Genomic DNA, 15,385 nt, shown 5'->3' on the forward strand with positions numbered 1-15,385 from the left:
GAGGAAAAACTCAATCCGGAATGTGAGCTGGGGGGTGAGTGATTCTTGTCCAATCGGATGCATCGATGCCTGTTATGACGAGTGAAAAAATCGCTATGCGGGCCGGGTAACTGAGCGTGGCACACGCGCCAAGAAGTATCGTATTCTCAAATCAAAGAAGTTCGCCCTTGAGCTTAAGCTTGTCTGTTTAATAACATCTACATTCAGGGGCCTGTACTAGTATTATATACTCAGGTATCTGCTGTTCCTTTATATAATTATCCATATATTTCAGTGAAATAGGTAATGTCTAGACGCCGATCTAGTACAGCCTGTCGGATCTTCCGCGGATGAAAGCACTCCTCGCGCGCGCGGTCCATGGCGCGGCGTCTTCGAAGCTTCTCTAGCTTCTAGCCTTCTGCTGGAAAAAGAAAGAAAAATATTAACCTACCCGGCACTAGCAATCAAAGTTTAACCCTCCAAAACAAGGGTCCATTGGAAATTTTCGGCAGGCTTCGCGTTCATCGATATCTGGTTGCTATTTACCATGTTCAATCCCGCCATTTGATGCGGGTCACTCGCAGCCGGAAAACCCACACAGGAGACTACATATCCCAACAAAGTATTTAGGCCGTTTACTTCTGATATAATGCGTTCAGTCTTATTATTTTATAATTACTTATCTACCATGCTTTCTGGCAGACAGTATCTGCACTCTACTGTCCTAAAGCTTTGTACTTGAAGCAATGTCACGTGGGTACCTCAAATCACGTTAAGCCCCATTAATACGATTGACAAATCTTAGACCCTAAGGTCTCATTTTTATATCAATTAGGTCACCCCCTGATTACACAGAGTCATCCTATTCGATAACGTGATTGACTTTGGCAGCTCAGGCACAGCACTGATGCTTCTAGAGTCCAGCCAGGGTTTACTTGGTTGCAATGTGAGTACTGGACGCATCAACAGAGTATCTACGCCTAGTTACTCTACATCCTCTATCCGGGTTCAACTTAGCTAACAGGCAAAACCTGTCAAGGTTGGTAATCGATACTTGGTGACTGCGGATCGGGGAGGATAAAATTTATGTATCGATAGATCAGTAATGATCGGATGAAGAATGCCGCGACCGAGCGAGGGTTTTTTCCTCAAATCTGATTGACGGAGATGACGGGTTTTCCCTCATCCGTCCGCCTAGACATTCCACCTTGGCAATTATTTCTGACTCCGGGCTCCACAACAGGCACCTATCAAGATAGGTGCAGCGATACTTCAAGCTCTGCTGTGTCGTTATCCGGGGCTCCGAAAAAACGCCTTTATTCGCTTTATCTCATTGTTCTTCCCCTCCCCCACCCTTTCCAGCGTTTTGTTTCCTCTGGTCTCATCTAGCTGCGTACGAACGAGTAGGTGGAACTGAAGGTCTTTTACACAAGCTTTGATTCAAGATGGCGGTCTCTCTAACCCCTTATAATGCATCGCATATCGAGTATAATGGCAACTACTTCAACTCCTCACTTATGAAGGAGTTTAACTACAGTGGGTTATATCATCCTTAGCTGTTTGTCCGTTCTTTGGTTCTTCCCTGTTCACGAGTAAAGTAAAGTGCCAAGATAACAGCCACTGACGCGAGAACAGCCATTTACACAAACGGTACACTTTCAAATATCTCTCGCTGCTATCTTGTTTTCGATAACTACCATCCATATTTTGCCCTGAATGGCTCAGTGTTCAACGGCACGAACTGTGATGCCCCTATCAACCCCATTGCAACGCGTGCAATCCTCGGCATAGTGTCAAGCGTGCTTTTCGCGATCGGAATTATGCTTGGGCTCACCCTTTTGAGGAAACACGGAGCCACACACCTACCGGTAGAAAAACGGTTCAGATTGGTTTCAAGAAGGTGGCAATGGTATTGGTTGATTTGCACTGCTGTGTGTGGGATGATATCAGGCTTTATGGCAATAGACGTAGATAGGAATTATCTTCAAAGCACTGCGTTGATCATGCAGAGCATCTTCTTCTATGTCATGTTACCAGCAATGTTGGCAAGTGTTTGGGAAATGACTCGACATTGGTATGTTGTACTCAACCGCAGAACTATCACTCATAGTCAATACTAACGATTGATGTAGGGGATCATTTCTGGAGCGCCAACAGGTCGACGCTGATGCTTTCTGTTTCCCGCAGGACGACAAAAGGTCTAAAATCGAATTCTATATCCCGTTGGTCTTTTATCTGTTCGGGTTCTTGGTTAGTTATTGCCTCCTATCTACAGTGTATCCTTACAATTCAAATAGAAACACTGACCTTCTCACCGTTAGACCTTCTTCATGTCGCTCCTCCGCAACTGGAATCCCATCACTAAAGCATGGGGCACCGGCGGCGCCCAAACAGCCACCGATCCACGTTTCCGCGCCGCCTGTTTCTTCGCATTCTTCGCCCTTGTGATCATCATCATTTCGGTATTTGTTTCTCTGCACTACTACACACCGCGCCGGGTCCCGATGAAAATCCCGTTGTGTATTCTTCTCCTAACGATTCGGATCTGTTATAACGCTGCCTGTGCTTGGGAATATGATATCTCACCTCTATCGCATCTTACTAACCCAGGCTGGATATATGGGTTGGGTTATTTGCCAATATTTTTGATTATGGCCGTCATGATTTTTTATGGATGGAGGGAACCGAACGAGGACCAAGAAATCCTCAAACAGAGAAGAGAGAGGGAATTTCAGCTCAATGTCGAAATGAATGCGTCCAAAGGGGAGAAGAAGGAGATACACGAGGGGTTGATGAAACTGGGGCGAATGAGCGACAACGACAGGAAGATGGTGTGAAGGGCTTGGAACAATGGGATTTGAGCGTTTGGGGGTTGCGGACAAGCCATGGATGATTTAACTAACACTATTCCGGCTTACTCTTTTTTTTTATAGAAGCCCTCTAACCTTTCTTTAATTACTGGCGGGGTTTTTGGTATTCATTGGGCGTGTACTGTATTATACAAGTTGTTTATCAATCCTTTTCTGTATTCAGGATCTGACACTTGGTAGAGGGGTTTTTTCGGGGCTTTCGATTTTTTTGCATTTGGGAAGGATTGGTTGTAAATTGATACATGGAAAATTTACTGACCTTATTTTAGACACTACATGTATCTAAGTTGTCGGGGTTACGTATTCACTCAATCTTTGAAGGTTGTCAAATGGCTGGAAATAAAAGAAATTCAAGAGCCCCTTCGAAACTCGATCCTTTTGACGAAAATAATCATGACTCTGTGTCAATTCTCCTTGCCATTACATACCTCTGTATACATAAAGTAGTTAACAATCGGTCCATGATACTACATAATGCATTGTAAGCGCGCAATCATCAAAAGAGAATGGGCCCTACCTGATTACATATATGTACCTAGCGTACAATACCATAGCAAAAATTACGAGATGCTGCAGTAGCTAGCGAAGATCATGATCAGAGAGGCTCAATTATTGAAAAGGAATATGCAGACCCAATTTTTACTAAAGAATGGAGAGTGTGTGTTGACGATTCCGAGGCCAATAGTTATCGGAATGGCCTATTCCAAGAACTACATCATCGAGAATCGGAGAACATGAAACAACATATCCTTTGGATATCCCCCCAACCGATAGATATCAACGAGAATAACGGTAGTATATCCTAAACAAAAGGTCTTGCACGGCCGACGTGCATCGCATAGTGCTATTCTCAGCTCTGTCACGATCGCAATGATCGACTCAATTACAAGCCACGATGATCGCTGTTTGGCCTGTTGGTATGCAATTGTTTCTCGCTCACCCGTGGTACATACAACAACCCTGCACGTGGATAAGGCAGAGCTTATTGGTTGATCGTGAGACATTTCATCTTATGTATTCTGCCACGATTACTCTGGGTAATCGAATCCATGAGTGGGTGACTTGAGCCTCCAAATACCCCAGAGTTGGGTACAGTCGCTTACCTACTGATGGTGGATCCTGTCTGATGGTTCTGTTTGCAGTAATTTGCCCTTGGCGTCCATAACCTAACTCTTTTATTGGCCTCAAATTCCTGACCGCCATCAGACAGGATCCGCCTTCACCCTGTGAGTGAGTGTACTGGTCACCTGAATACGGCATCGTTGTCCATTGCCCAGAGATGATTCCCACGAAGCTGGTGCTCTTATCAGAGCCATAGTTATCGCGGGATTAATACTGTACAAATAAACATCATCGTGGCAGCTTTAGAATCTATCACTTGGACTTTTCCGAGAAATCTTATACCAAGCACAAAAGCGGGCCATAGTTGTTTATTCGGGCCGTCTGATGTCAACGCTGGCAACTTTTTCACGTTTATAAAAGCGGGCAGTCATGTCGTTGGCCGCAAAACCCCGGAGGGCCGGTGAATGCAGTGAAGACTGAAATTCCATGACAGTGTACTGTCGTCCACGGGGGTATTGGCGGATACTGGGTGATGGCGGACAGGGCAAAAAAGAGACAGCCAAGCCAACTTTTACCTGCAATCCGCCAATACCCAGTATCCACCAATACCCCGTGAACGACGTACTGAACATACATACTCCAAAAAGCATAGAAGATCAGGAGGCATCTTCATGCGCAAAAAGGAAAGTTTCTCGGATATATATTACCGCAGATCATAGGACATAAAGCTTAATAGTTCGTAAATAAGCACCAAATGGGTTCCTGTTCGTTACCGAGATTTTCTTTGCAGGAACCAATGCGAATATTTTATATCCATGAGCGATGCGCTTCATCTACATCTAGTAAGGCTCCAGAGCTCCCAGACAACCCATTGTAACTTGTCACTTTTTGCTGCCTTCAAAAGAAAAGAAAAAAACCCGAATACTGATATAACATATCAGCATATATATTATATAACATGTTCAGATTTTGACGGCCAAAAAGGTGGTGCCCTCGGCGGCCCGTCCCGTCTCCAGCTGTAAATGCACGAAATTCCTATTTCGTGTTGATTCAGCATGACTGTTGAAGACGTTGAAGTGAAACCTTCCCCATGGAGCAGTTGATAAGTCATATCGACAAGGACCTGGAAAGGTGAACTCAGCTAAGCAACATCTTCCTTACGTCATCTAATACTCAAGTCAATGATTATGATTCGTTTTTTCTTTCCAGTTAGGCTAATGCCCAGTCAGGATAGGTCACACGTTTTCCCCGCAAAGCGAGAGCACCCTGTGGGGAATTAGCCCGCTGATATTTTGGGTGTTGCTGCAGTTATCGCCCTAGAGGCACAATTTGCCATAAAGTTTCAGTACTAGAGGCCAAAAGGCCATCGAGAGCTTCAGGAGGTTGTTAGCAACACTATTATTGAAGTCCACTAAATCATTGAGGAGTATGTCGTTTCCAATATAACTCTTAGCGTGGAAATCATCACACATCTATGCAAGCTATCGCGCAATCAGCCACAACATATGAAGTGCTAGACCCGGAGGATTGGACAGTTAATTCCGCCGCGTTGGGGAGCTCCGCATGTAGCTATTGGTCCACACCCGAGACTGTAGTCCGTGGGTTTAGCCCCTGGTAGAGATCAGAGTCAGGGATAAGGAGAGAAATGTCGGGGTTGGCGATATGGGGTTTCTCCGATTAGACGATGAGCTGGCATAAACTAGTGCATCTTGTCCTTTCGCTGAACCAGGCCTTTGTTTCGACAGGTACATAACACGGACAAATTGGGAAGTTCCAGCGCATAACCTCCTCCGATCTTTTCAAAAGGCGGGATGGACCCTCTTGATATATGAATGAGAATTGGCTCGAGGGGCTGAATATGACTAAGAGGATAGGCCAACGTGCATTGTAGGGGCAGTATTCTTCAATTGATATGACGTAAAATATTATTTGTCTGCCTGTAGATAAATCAGAAATCAAACGGCGATCTCTTGGTTGCTGGAGCTATGATCCGCCCGGTAAACTCTAAAGTGTGAGAGTCGACCTGATCTCCTAGCGTTATACATGTTTGTACTTAAGTGGAATAACTTATCGACTGGCTAACTGGACCATTGGGACTCCCAGATCCACTCTCCAAATCTTCCCAAGGGGCGGCAGGAGTCCAATTAAATTAATAAACAATAGATATATATATACAGACACAGCGAGTATCGAGGGGATAAATTTTTAAAAATGGAAACTTTGGATTAAAAGCGATAGATGTTATTATCCGTAGTAGACTTTAAGGTAATCGTCAACCGAATAATTTACACCAAACACAGAAATCGAAGTTTCTGAGTGCATTAAGAATACGTGGGGTTTTGGAGATCGAAGGAGCCGACCCACAAATGCAACTAATGAATTAAACAGAAAAAAAAAAAAAAAAAAAAAAGAGCCGACCCACAAATCCAAGCGAAAGCTTTATCGACGTCCAAGGGCTGTTTAGTCGACATTGGCGATACAAAGGAGTGCTTGAAAGAGACTAAGAATTTATCTGTTTAGTGATCGACGCGGACAGCAACTTTCCTTCGCAATATTTGCATAATTGTACCATCCCAGATCTAAAGGAGCTCGTTGCACAGTGTCATGGACAGCGGGGGTCGATAAGGCTGCTTCGCAGTGCGCATGGGGGGCATAGAGTACTGCAGAACCAATACGCCAACAGTGGGGAGCTACAACTACATGTAGGGATCGAGTTGTACATGCACAACGTAGCACTCGAGATAAAGGGTGGGAGGTGAGTGAAAGTACGTGGGGAAGAACTCTAGGGATCCCTCGTTCGTCTCACGCGGTTCGGGCGAGGGATAACTTATATACATGTACTTACAGCTGCAGCGGCGTAACTTCTACAGTAAGGTACATGTATGCAGCATGCACACAGAATGTACTCCAGAGGGCGCGCTTTGGGTGTACATGTAAGTAAGCATGTACGCATGTACATGCATAACAAGTTGGTTCGCCAGCTGTATCAGGTGGCTGAAGGGGCATCAGCAATTGGCCTGCTGTCTCGCGCGAGTGAGAGATCATGCTTCACTGCTATCGTTTTGCGGTAATTATGACTTGTTACATGGTTCGCCTGGAAAAATTTCAAGTCATACGGGTTTTTATTGGGTACCGAGATATTGGACATGTGGTTCACTTTCACTGTGAGAGTGAGAGTCTTGCATACATAAATTTTCATCTCCTGGGCTGAGTAGCTGGCGGACCACGCACTCAAGTCGGAAAAAAGCAGCAGTGAGAGTAGAAATAATTCAAATCGTATTTGGAAGGGGAACCCGGTTCCTGAAAGTAGGCATACAAACACACTCAATCCGAACTCCATAGTAGCGGGGGAAAACCACAAAACAAGCAAGAACGAACTGAACGAATACAAATGTGATGTTGCAGGAACACATACTTCCGAAAAAATATTGTGCGGGGAAAAGAGAAAAAAAATAACACCACCATCCCTAGCTCCCCCACCCGCCCGGAACCCCCCTCCCCCAAACGCAACTGCAGGAAACAGGTAAAGCAAAAGCAAAAATAACAACACAAACAAGCAAGCAACAAAGAACCAAAGCTTCTGAACACGAAAAAAAAGAACAAGCCAGCCAGCCAGTAAACTCCGATCATAAGCTACACTGTACTTAGAAGCAGACGTTGTCCGCAATCACACCTGCAACTTCCTCAGCACTGCAGATGACAGTGTTAAATTCGCCCTCGCGGACGAAAGCAAACGCAGGCACATTGCAGATCCTCATGTTTGCCTGAATTTGGTCCAACTCAGGGTCCTGACCTCCAACTCTGAAGGAATAAAAGCCAACCCTTCCTGCGTAGCTGGGGTTCGCAGCAGCATCATTATATGCCCTATATTAACCCGAGGTTAGTATTTGATGAAGAAAGACCGATGTTTCTAGATGCTAACTCACTGTTGGATGGTCCAGCAGGGAGGCGCCATAACATCATAGAAGTAAATTGCAATAACACGACCCTCTCCGATCGTTCCAGTAATTTCCTGGTAATGGTGGTAAGACTGAATTTCCTGGGGCTGCATCTTTGGAGTTATGGGGGGTTTAGGTTCGAGTTTCGAGTTCTTGAGATTTGGATATAAAAAGAGGTCGTACGAGGATTTGCGAAGTCCGATTTTATAACTGAGAATTGAGGAAGTGGTACTCTGAGGACTAGTCTGGAAGAACTAATATATCTGAATTGAAATGTACTTGAGACTGGTCGTTGGGAACTTTGGTTGTTGGGTAGCTTGGTGCTTTTTAAAAAAGAGAAATATCGTGGGAATGGGGAGCTCGTATATAAAGATTTTCGAGTATCAGCATTCATACCTAAAGCTCAGATCACTCCTAGGACCCTATGAATTGATCCAATGCTGGAGCTACGGTGTTCCGCAAAATCAAAAGGCTGTTGCTGCATGTTGGCGTGGTATCGCTCCTAAGATTGGTCAGAGTGTTCAGCGTCCCTCATAAAGGCGAGTAAGCTAATTGCATCTAGTAGGTCGGACCATAACCACCTTCGAAAGGCGGAAGAGTGAGGTCTGGCTGAAACGATACCACTTGTCGACGGCGCCCCGGGCTCTCAAGCTGAAGACACTGGCCCGAGTCCGATGTACATGTGGGGGTAAGTGTAATACTGTGATGAACTGCCGAAAGTGTACACTGTTTGTCCTATAAACATCACACCACCTATCCTACAGCGAGATCTTCGTCTTGCAGTACTACGCATGTAGGTATGATGATGTCGTTCATGAATTGGGATTACAGATCCTTCTCGAGTTTTTAATGCAATCGCTATTGATGGAATCTGCCTCCTAGTTCAATTCTATCACACCCGCTCATAAGCTCTATTTCTCAACATTTCATTACTCCGTACTCGTACGAGATTTCTGTAGAGCATATATTCAGATATTTTATCTTAAGCTTGAGCTATATCTTCAAAATGCACATATACGTAACGTGTATAAACATGCCTTTTAAAACGCTATAATATTTTGCGAGATGCGGCTCTCAATCGTGAGGACTTGGTTCTCTAAGCATAAAATAACTCTTCACTCTCGCACTTATAGATATGCAGGGAAGAAGTGCATACTATTATTCAACAAGTCCTGTCTTGGAGGAGAAATTGTATGGTGGGTTTATATATCCCTAGAATAGTATACCTGCAGATAATGCAAAGTTCCTACTATTCGAAAGTTAACAACGTTCCATGGCCCGGAACCACGAATAAAGTGGATTCCAGCCATCAGTAGATACCACACTACATGAAACAGTACCATAAGATCTCCTCCCTATCAGATAATTCTATAATAACCTCCTTCTTTCGGATGCAGTACCATAACCAAAGGTCTTTGCAGTTTTTTGTCGTTGTCTGCGCGCGCGTCCCACGTGAATATGTCTTGGCAAACTTTACGTCATCTGTACATTACATTGTCTCAGTCTTCTTTGGTATTTGGTATTGATGATCGCGATTCAAGCAGGTAGACAAGGCGCCAACTCTACGTCAGCCCGTCAGTCCGTCCGTGTTGTTACAAAGAAAAAAACCCGACACCATGATTCTCATTTCCTGCCCTTACAGACACGACACCTTGGACTCTTTCTTCGCGGCCAGAACCAGATCTCATCGTAAAACTGCACTTTCGAGAGACCAACAGCTAGTAGTACAGTTACCTAGCTACAGCATTGCAGCACCAAGAAAGAAAGAAAGAAAAAATCCAACAGCATAAGGCACAAGGGGAAAAAAAAATATTTTCAAGACGTTACAACCATGACGGCCACATCATTCTCGGACATTTTCTCAGCGATAACGGTTTTCGTCTTCATCGGCCTAATCGGCGCCGCGGGCTTCGTTGTCTCTCAGAAGATACCGCAGTGGTCCGAGGATGCAAAGGAGCAGCTCAAGGGGAAGAATATTGACATCTCTAACAGTGGCGTTCGTGTTGGGATTAAGGGCGTATCGAACGAAGAGGAGCAGGACAAGTTGCAACGGTAGTTTATTTTCAACCCCTTCCTTTGCAAATTTGTTTGCCACAGCCGACAGATGACAGCCAGACTAATTGTATTTTTCTCTCAGGGCAATCGTGAGGACGATGAGCAACTCGCATGCGAATCCAGTGGTAGCTGCTCCTGGTGCTCCACACGATAAACACCGACACCACGTGAAGAGGTCTGTGCGATGACTACCCCTAAGTGTTTCAGGAGAACATCACTGATCAGCGCATGGAAAACAGGTGGAAGAATCATGAAGGAAAGATGGTTGAGGAGAGGGTACCTGTAGATCCCCGGGAACCATGAATTCCTCGGCGTCCTCCTACCTTCATCAATGCGCATCAGGGGAAATTCTGCGTTGGTACAAAAAGTGTCGGTTTCCAGGGGGTGGCGTTGACGTTTCTCTATCCCCTTACTAGTTTATTGTCATACACGTATATCTATCTCGATTTCTGTTCTATGTTCAGCACTCTAAAAAATTGATTGTACACACGTTGTACTTACCTGCGCTGCGCACATATCTATCTGCTATCTCTCAACCCCGTGATGATCATGAATGCCGAGCAACATAAATTGCGCTGATCCAGAACATCAAAAGACCATCCATGACGTAGATCACCTCGAGCTGACATGCAGAGGGAAAAGTACGCATTTTCGTCATGAATTTCAGGATGTGAAAGCGTATCAAAAATTACAATCCAAACCCATGAAGTATAAACTCCACCCAAGGGACCAACGAAGATCCATCATCAACTACCCTAGAACACCTGAGGTGTCGCTGATCCTATCGGAATCTCCACGAGGTGAAGACTTCTCCATGTTCCCAGACACGCAGTCAACATGACTGCCTCTCCACTCATAATACAGAATTGGATCATTTGTGACAACAGCGCAGCAGCTGCAGCACTTCCTACCACCGTGAAAAGGAAAGTGAGGCTCTGGTTAACCTCCACCCTCTTTTCCTCCCCTCCTCGGCCAGCTGCCCCTGGATTCATACCCCCTCCCCCACAAATTTGAAATCGCTAATTCAGTTTCTCCCAGGAAACCGTTTATTTTATTTTATTTTTCCTATTATTATTATTTTTTATTTCCCCCCCCTCTTGGCCTCATGACGGGACGCACAGGTGCGAATTGGCGATTTTTACAAACTTCATTCGTCGTACACGTGGCAACAATCGAAAAGAAAAAAATACCTTGTGAGGGCCGCGGGACGACGACGTACGGTAGGTACATGTAGTTGTCCGGATAAACATTGCCTGTTGCTGGAACAAAGGGCGAATCACGACGCTGCCTAGTGGGTTACTGGATGTATCGATCACATGAGAACTTTTTTTTTTCTTTCTCTTTCCAGGTCTGCTAAAGTAGGCCAAGACTAGCTTATGCAGTTGTGTAGATCCCGCGCATATAACGTTTTTAATATGGAAAGAGAAAACTTGGATGGGTGACAAGTTTTTCATGGGGTATCACTCGCTGGAATCGATCCCTGTGTGGGGTCCAAAAGAGGGGCTAGCACACACAGCTAACTACAAGAGTGGATTTTGAACAAGTCCAATCGTTAATTGAGGCCAACGGGGGAATCAGCTAGTACAATCTTGTCGACAAGATTTAAATATCAAGGCCCGAATCAGATCATGAAGCCGGTCGGGGGCCGCGCATTGCGGTGAATAAATAGTATTCGCTGTTGGCGCTGCAGATCAAGTGTCGTCGTTCCAAGTTGCGTGCGGCTCAAGTTCCCTCCATGCATGCAACAAACCCCTCCGCGCCCCCTCACCCCCCCTCTTCTCTCCCTGTGTGCACTAGTGCCTGTCAATGAGAGGGTGAAATTTGTCTTTAACGGAGTTCTCGGCAACGACCGATCTCCCGGTAGGGTTGGTCTCGGAGAGAGTGCCGTGGTTTTGGGATTTGCTCGTCATCAGGGGCGCTAGCTAGAGTAGCTTTGCTCTACATGTAAGTACATGTACTAGTGAACCGTACTACCCTACGTTCTCTAGGGCAACCCTGATCTATGCAGGTATGACGGCGCTAGTAGATGTCACGAGTGATATTTTATGATTGCGATTGGACCGTGTACATACCCCTCTTGCATAAGGTACATGAACTAAAAGCTACACGCAGATATCATGTATAATATTTAACCTGCAAATAGGGCAGTAAAAAAGGCCTCATGTGAATACTTTGCTCAACACTAGTTAATCATCTAGCATTTAATTAATTTATTTTTTCTTATTTTATTTTTATTTTTCCCCTTCGTTTTCTTCGTTGGTACAACCGTACACATATGTACTCTACAGCACAGTACATACAGGAGTCTAAATTAGTCTACACGTACGTATGCTAAAGTGTGTGACAAACGTTGCAAGAGCGCTATTGCGCTCTACGTCGTTACTTCCCTTCGCTTTATCGTACCTTAGAGCAAACAGATTCGAATACATGTATGCACCCCATATATACTAGACTCGCAATTAAAGTGCTCTACGCTCTCGAACCTGCATACCAGAACCTCAACACCCCCACACTCATCATCCCAAATCCAGGAGATATCTACTACGCCGCAAAGGAGAAAAATGATCGACTTTGCATGATGCCACACAGCTCATTTATGGGGGCGAATACCGACCCTGTCTCCACAGCAGTCTCGGAAATATTGATATATGAAGGGAAAGTGATATCATCTAAGAGGGCTACAGAGGAATCCATGTACTACGGGGTTAGTTAGTCAATGTCGACGCACATATATTCGAATGCGGGGTATGCAAACTACAACATCACAACTGAACGAGGTTGGCTATCATTGGCGAGCAGGCCGAACCAGCAACGGCATGATTATACGGGGATACTGGAACGACGACTCCGGTAGTCATAGCATCATACGTACTTTATGTACATATCGTCCTGCAACGGGTGAGAGGATAGATCCACCCATTAACTGTCGAACTCGGAAAAAAGAAAGTGGAATTCTGAACTCTTGTGTCCACAGAATTGAAACTGTGTTAATATGAAGTTTTAATCATAAAGCTGACCATGAAGCTGACCATGAAGATGATCAGTTATATTATACACCATGTACCGCGTTTACCGGTTTTCGGAAGCACTTGTGGAGGAGAGAAAACGTAGTGACCATTTCAAATGAACTACGTAGGCGGCGACTGAAATCCCCCGATATACGATTAGAACACGATAGGATCGTTAGTCAAGAAACGGGGCGAATGAGGATCGTTATATCGATGAGGATGAGGAGACAAATTTGCAATTGATCCCGCCTGATAGCGGGTCTCGGCAATCAATTAGATCCTCTGAATCTTATGAAGAGTGGGTAGCTGTACCGGCCTTTGGATTTTTAGGATTGGCCCCGCTTCTTGTTCCCCGGGTACGCACAAGAATGCATAGGGTAAGATGTCATGTGGGGGGCTCTTGCAAACGTCGTAAGGTGTTCTTTGGTCCGTTTCAGAATTACCCCGAAGTTTATCACTCACCCGGTAACCTCTTCACAGATCCCAATCAGTACATCTCCACAGGTGAGATCTGAAGGTGACGTTGTGATTCATTGATGGATACATCGAACCATTAAGGACGAATATAGATCCTAGGATGAAACGTCAATTTAAACATATGATGATTAAATGGTATTGAAACAATGTGGAAAAACCAGACACACAGAAGTGCACGTGCGGTCACTATGCACAACGTTTAAAGAATAATCAGTGCATGATGACGATGTCTTGTGTTTTCCTCTTTTTTTCAAAAGTTTGGCACGCGGAGAGCTAAATGTATATGTAAGTAACCATTTTTTGGCCCAATTCAGAGCTGTCGGCTTGCATGTCTATAACTGAACTTCCGTTATTAACCCTTTGAGAGAGTTTTAATTAGCTGCAGTAATACTAAGACCCCGAACGGAGAATATCACGCATAAGAAGCTGCAGTCGCCCACAACGGTCGAGTTTCAAAAAACATTTCATGTTGTCCTCTGCACCAGTCACGTCTTCTGACATCCCTGCTGGCAATCTTCCCGAGCTCGGGATTGAGCCGCTATGCGAGAAGTTATTTTGTGGAGTCGGGAGAAGTTTGAATCCGGCTAGTGCACTATGACGGTCATGAGGGCGTTAAAGGCAATAACGCCATCTCTTGGCCATGATGCCAGCCTGGACAGTGATTTGCACAGGGGTTGACACGAATGCTACACTGGGTGAGCGCCAGTGATGATACTCTACCACCTAACTACATAGACGAGGAGATTTCCGAGCAAAATATTGATGAGATATTGACAGTGTCAACGCATATATATGGCTTACATAGATAATATACTATGTGACATGGTCTACAAGAAGTACCGAGGATCGCCATGCTTTTCGACGACTCTGATGTCCACCGCGGAATAAAATGAGTACATACAGCGACAACTAAGCATTGAAAACCAAGTCAACACTGCGCGTGCATAGTGTATATTGGACATGCGATAGATACCACATGTGTATACCTACATCACATATGTGATCTGTGAAAAAAGTAAAGTTCATTGTAGAAACCCACATTTCTTCCCGGATAACCATGATGAAGCCTCGCAGACGCCAATGGGGACCTGCATGACATAGATAAGCTTTGCATCTTGTGCTACCTCAACAGCAACTTTGATTGCTACAGTGTCGGTCAACCCGGGGTTTAAAAATATGATCGCCAGGCGTCGATGTGATTGCCAGGAGATAAAATGGCCAGTCAGAGTCCCCTATTAAACTGATCCAAGATCGAATGGAAAGGGTTCGGGTGCTGGATAGGGTTTATTTGAGAAGTGCCATGCGGAAAGCCGCGGCATAGCGAAATTTTGAAGTACACATCCTAATAGTTGACGTTGGGTAGAGCTTCTTTGTGGTCAACAGACTCGGATGTAAGAGCGCACAAGAATGAGGGGACTGATTTGACTAACCTGTTCATCTGAATTGTAAAATATGTATTTCTTCAGCTCCGAGCTGGCCAATGACGAGGATACATGTCAGCCTATTCTCTCGGCTAATGCATGTTATATTGGAGCTGATCATGAGCGCACCTGAGAATGTTCTAAAACTATGGAGACCAGAGTTAAAGTGTTATTTACAGTGGATATACATGACATACTAGATTCACAGTAGCTAGAAAGTGTTTGGTACCCGAAAATGCAACCCCCTCATCTGCAATTTCTATTGGCTTATTAGTGGAAAACATACCTATGCATTGCAGCTGCATTTTCGGGTACTTGTTGCCTGTCACGAGTAATTAATACTTGTAGGTTGGGACCAGATGAGACTTCATTGCTATGGGTCTATAGCTAGCTTTGGCGTTCGAGTAACTGAAGTGCCAGCCGCTATGAGCAGAGTTTTATAAACATCATAATACGAAGTTTTACGCTTGGCGTTTATAATTTAGACTTGATAGGTTAATTGTGGGGCCCGAATCTCAGTGTTCTTGCCACAAACCCTTACGAGTTTGAGTATATTATCTAGAAACAAAAACAAA

At 44.7% G+C, this 15,385-nt stretch overlaps 3 protein-coding genes across 3 annotated transcripts; 2 read left to right on the forward strand and 1 right to left on the reverse strand.

Moving 5' to 3' along the window:
- Positions 1-1,424: 1,424 nt before the first annotated feature.
- LAJ45_04369 (uncharacterized protein) lies at positions 1,425-2,816 on the forward strand (the record flags this gene model as incomplete). Its single annotated transcript, XM_046113949.1, has 4 exons — positions 1,425-1,515; positions 1,615-2,053; positions 2,112-2,229; positions 2,301-2,816. The coding sequence occupies 4 exons, from the start codon at positions 1,425-1,427 to the stop codon at positions 2,814-2,816; spliced, it is 1,164 nt and encodes a 387-aa protein (XP_045973051.1).
- A 4,739-nt stretch (positions 2,817-7,555) lies between these two features.
- On the reverse strand, positions 7,556-7,962 carry LAJ45_04370 (uncharacterized protein; the record flags this gene model as incomplete). Its single annotated transcript, XM_046113950.1, has 2 exons — positions 7,556-7,775; positions 7,838-7,962. 2 exons carry the CDS (start codon positions 7,960-7,962, stop codon positions 7,556-7,558), a joined length of 345 nt encoding a protein of 114 aa, XP_045973052.1.
- A 1,718-nt stretch (positions 7,963-9,680) lies between these two features.
- Positions 9,681-10,207, forward strand: LAJ45_04371 (uncharacterized protein; the record flags this gene model as incomplete). The annotated part of the gene is made up of 3 exons (XM_046113951.1): positions 9,681-9,901; positions 9,987-10,079; positions 10,144-10,207. 3 exons carry the CDS (start codon positions 9,681-9,683, stop codon positions 10,205-10,207), a joined length of 378 nt encoding a protein of 125 aa, XP_045973053.1.
- Between the last annotated feature and the right edge of the window lie 5,178 nt (positions 10,208-15,385).

Source organism: Morchella importuna (genome assembly GCF_003444635.1).
Source record: "Morchella importuna strain M04M26 chromosome Unknown Morimp01GS010, whole genome shotgun sequence".
NCBI classification, from domain to species: Eukaryota; Fungi; Ascomycota; class Pezizomycetes; order Pezizales; family Morchellaceae; genus Morchella; species Morchella importuna.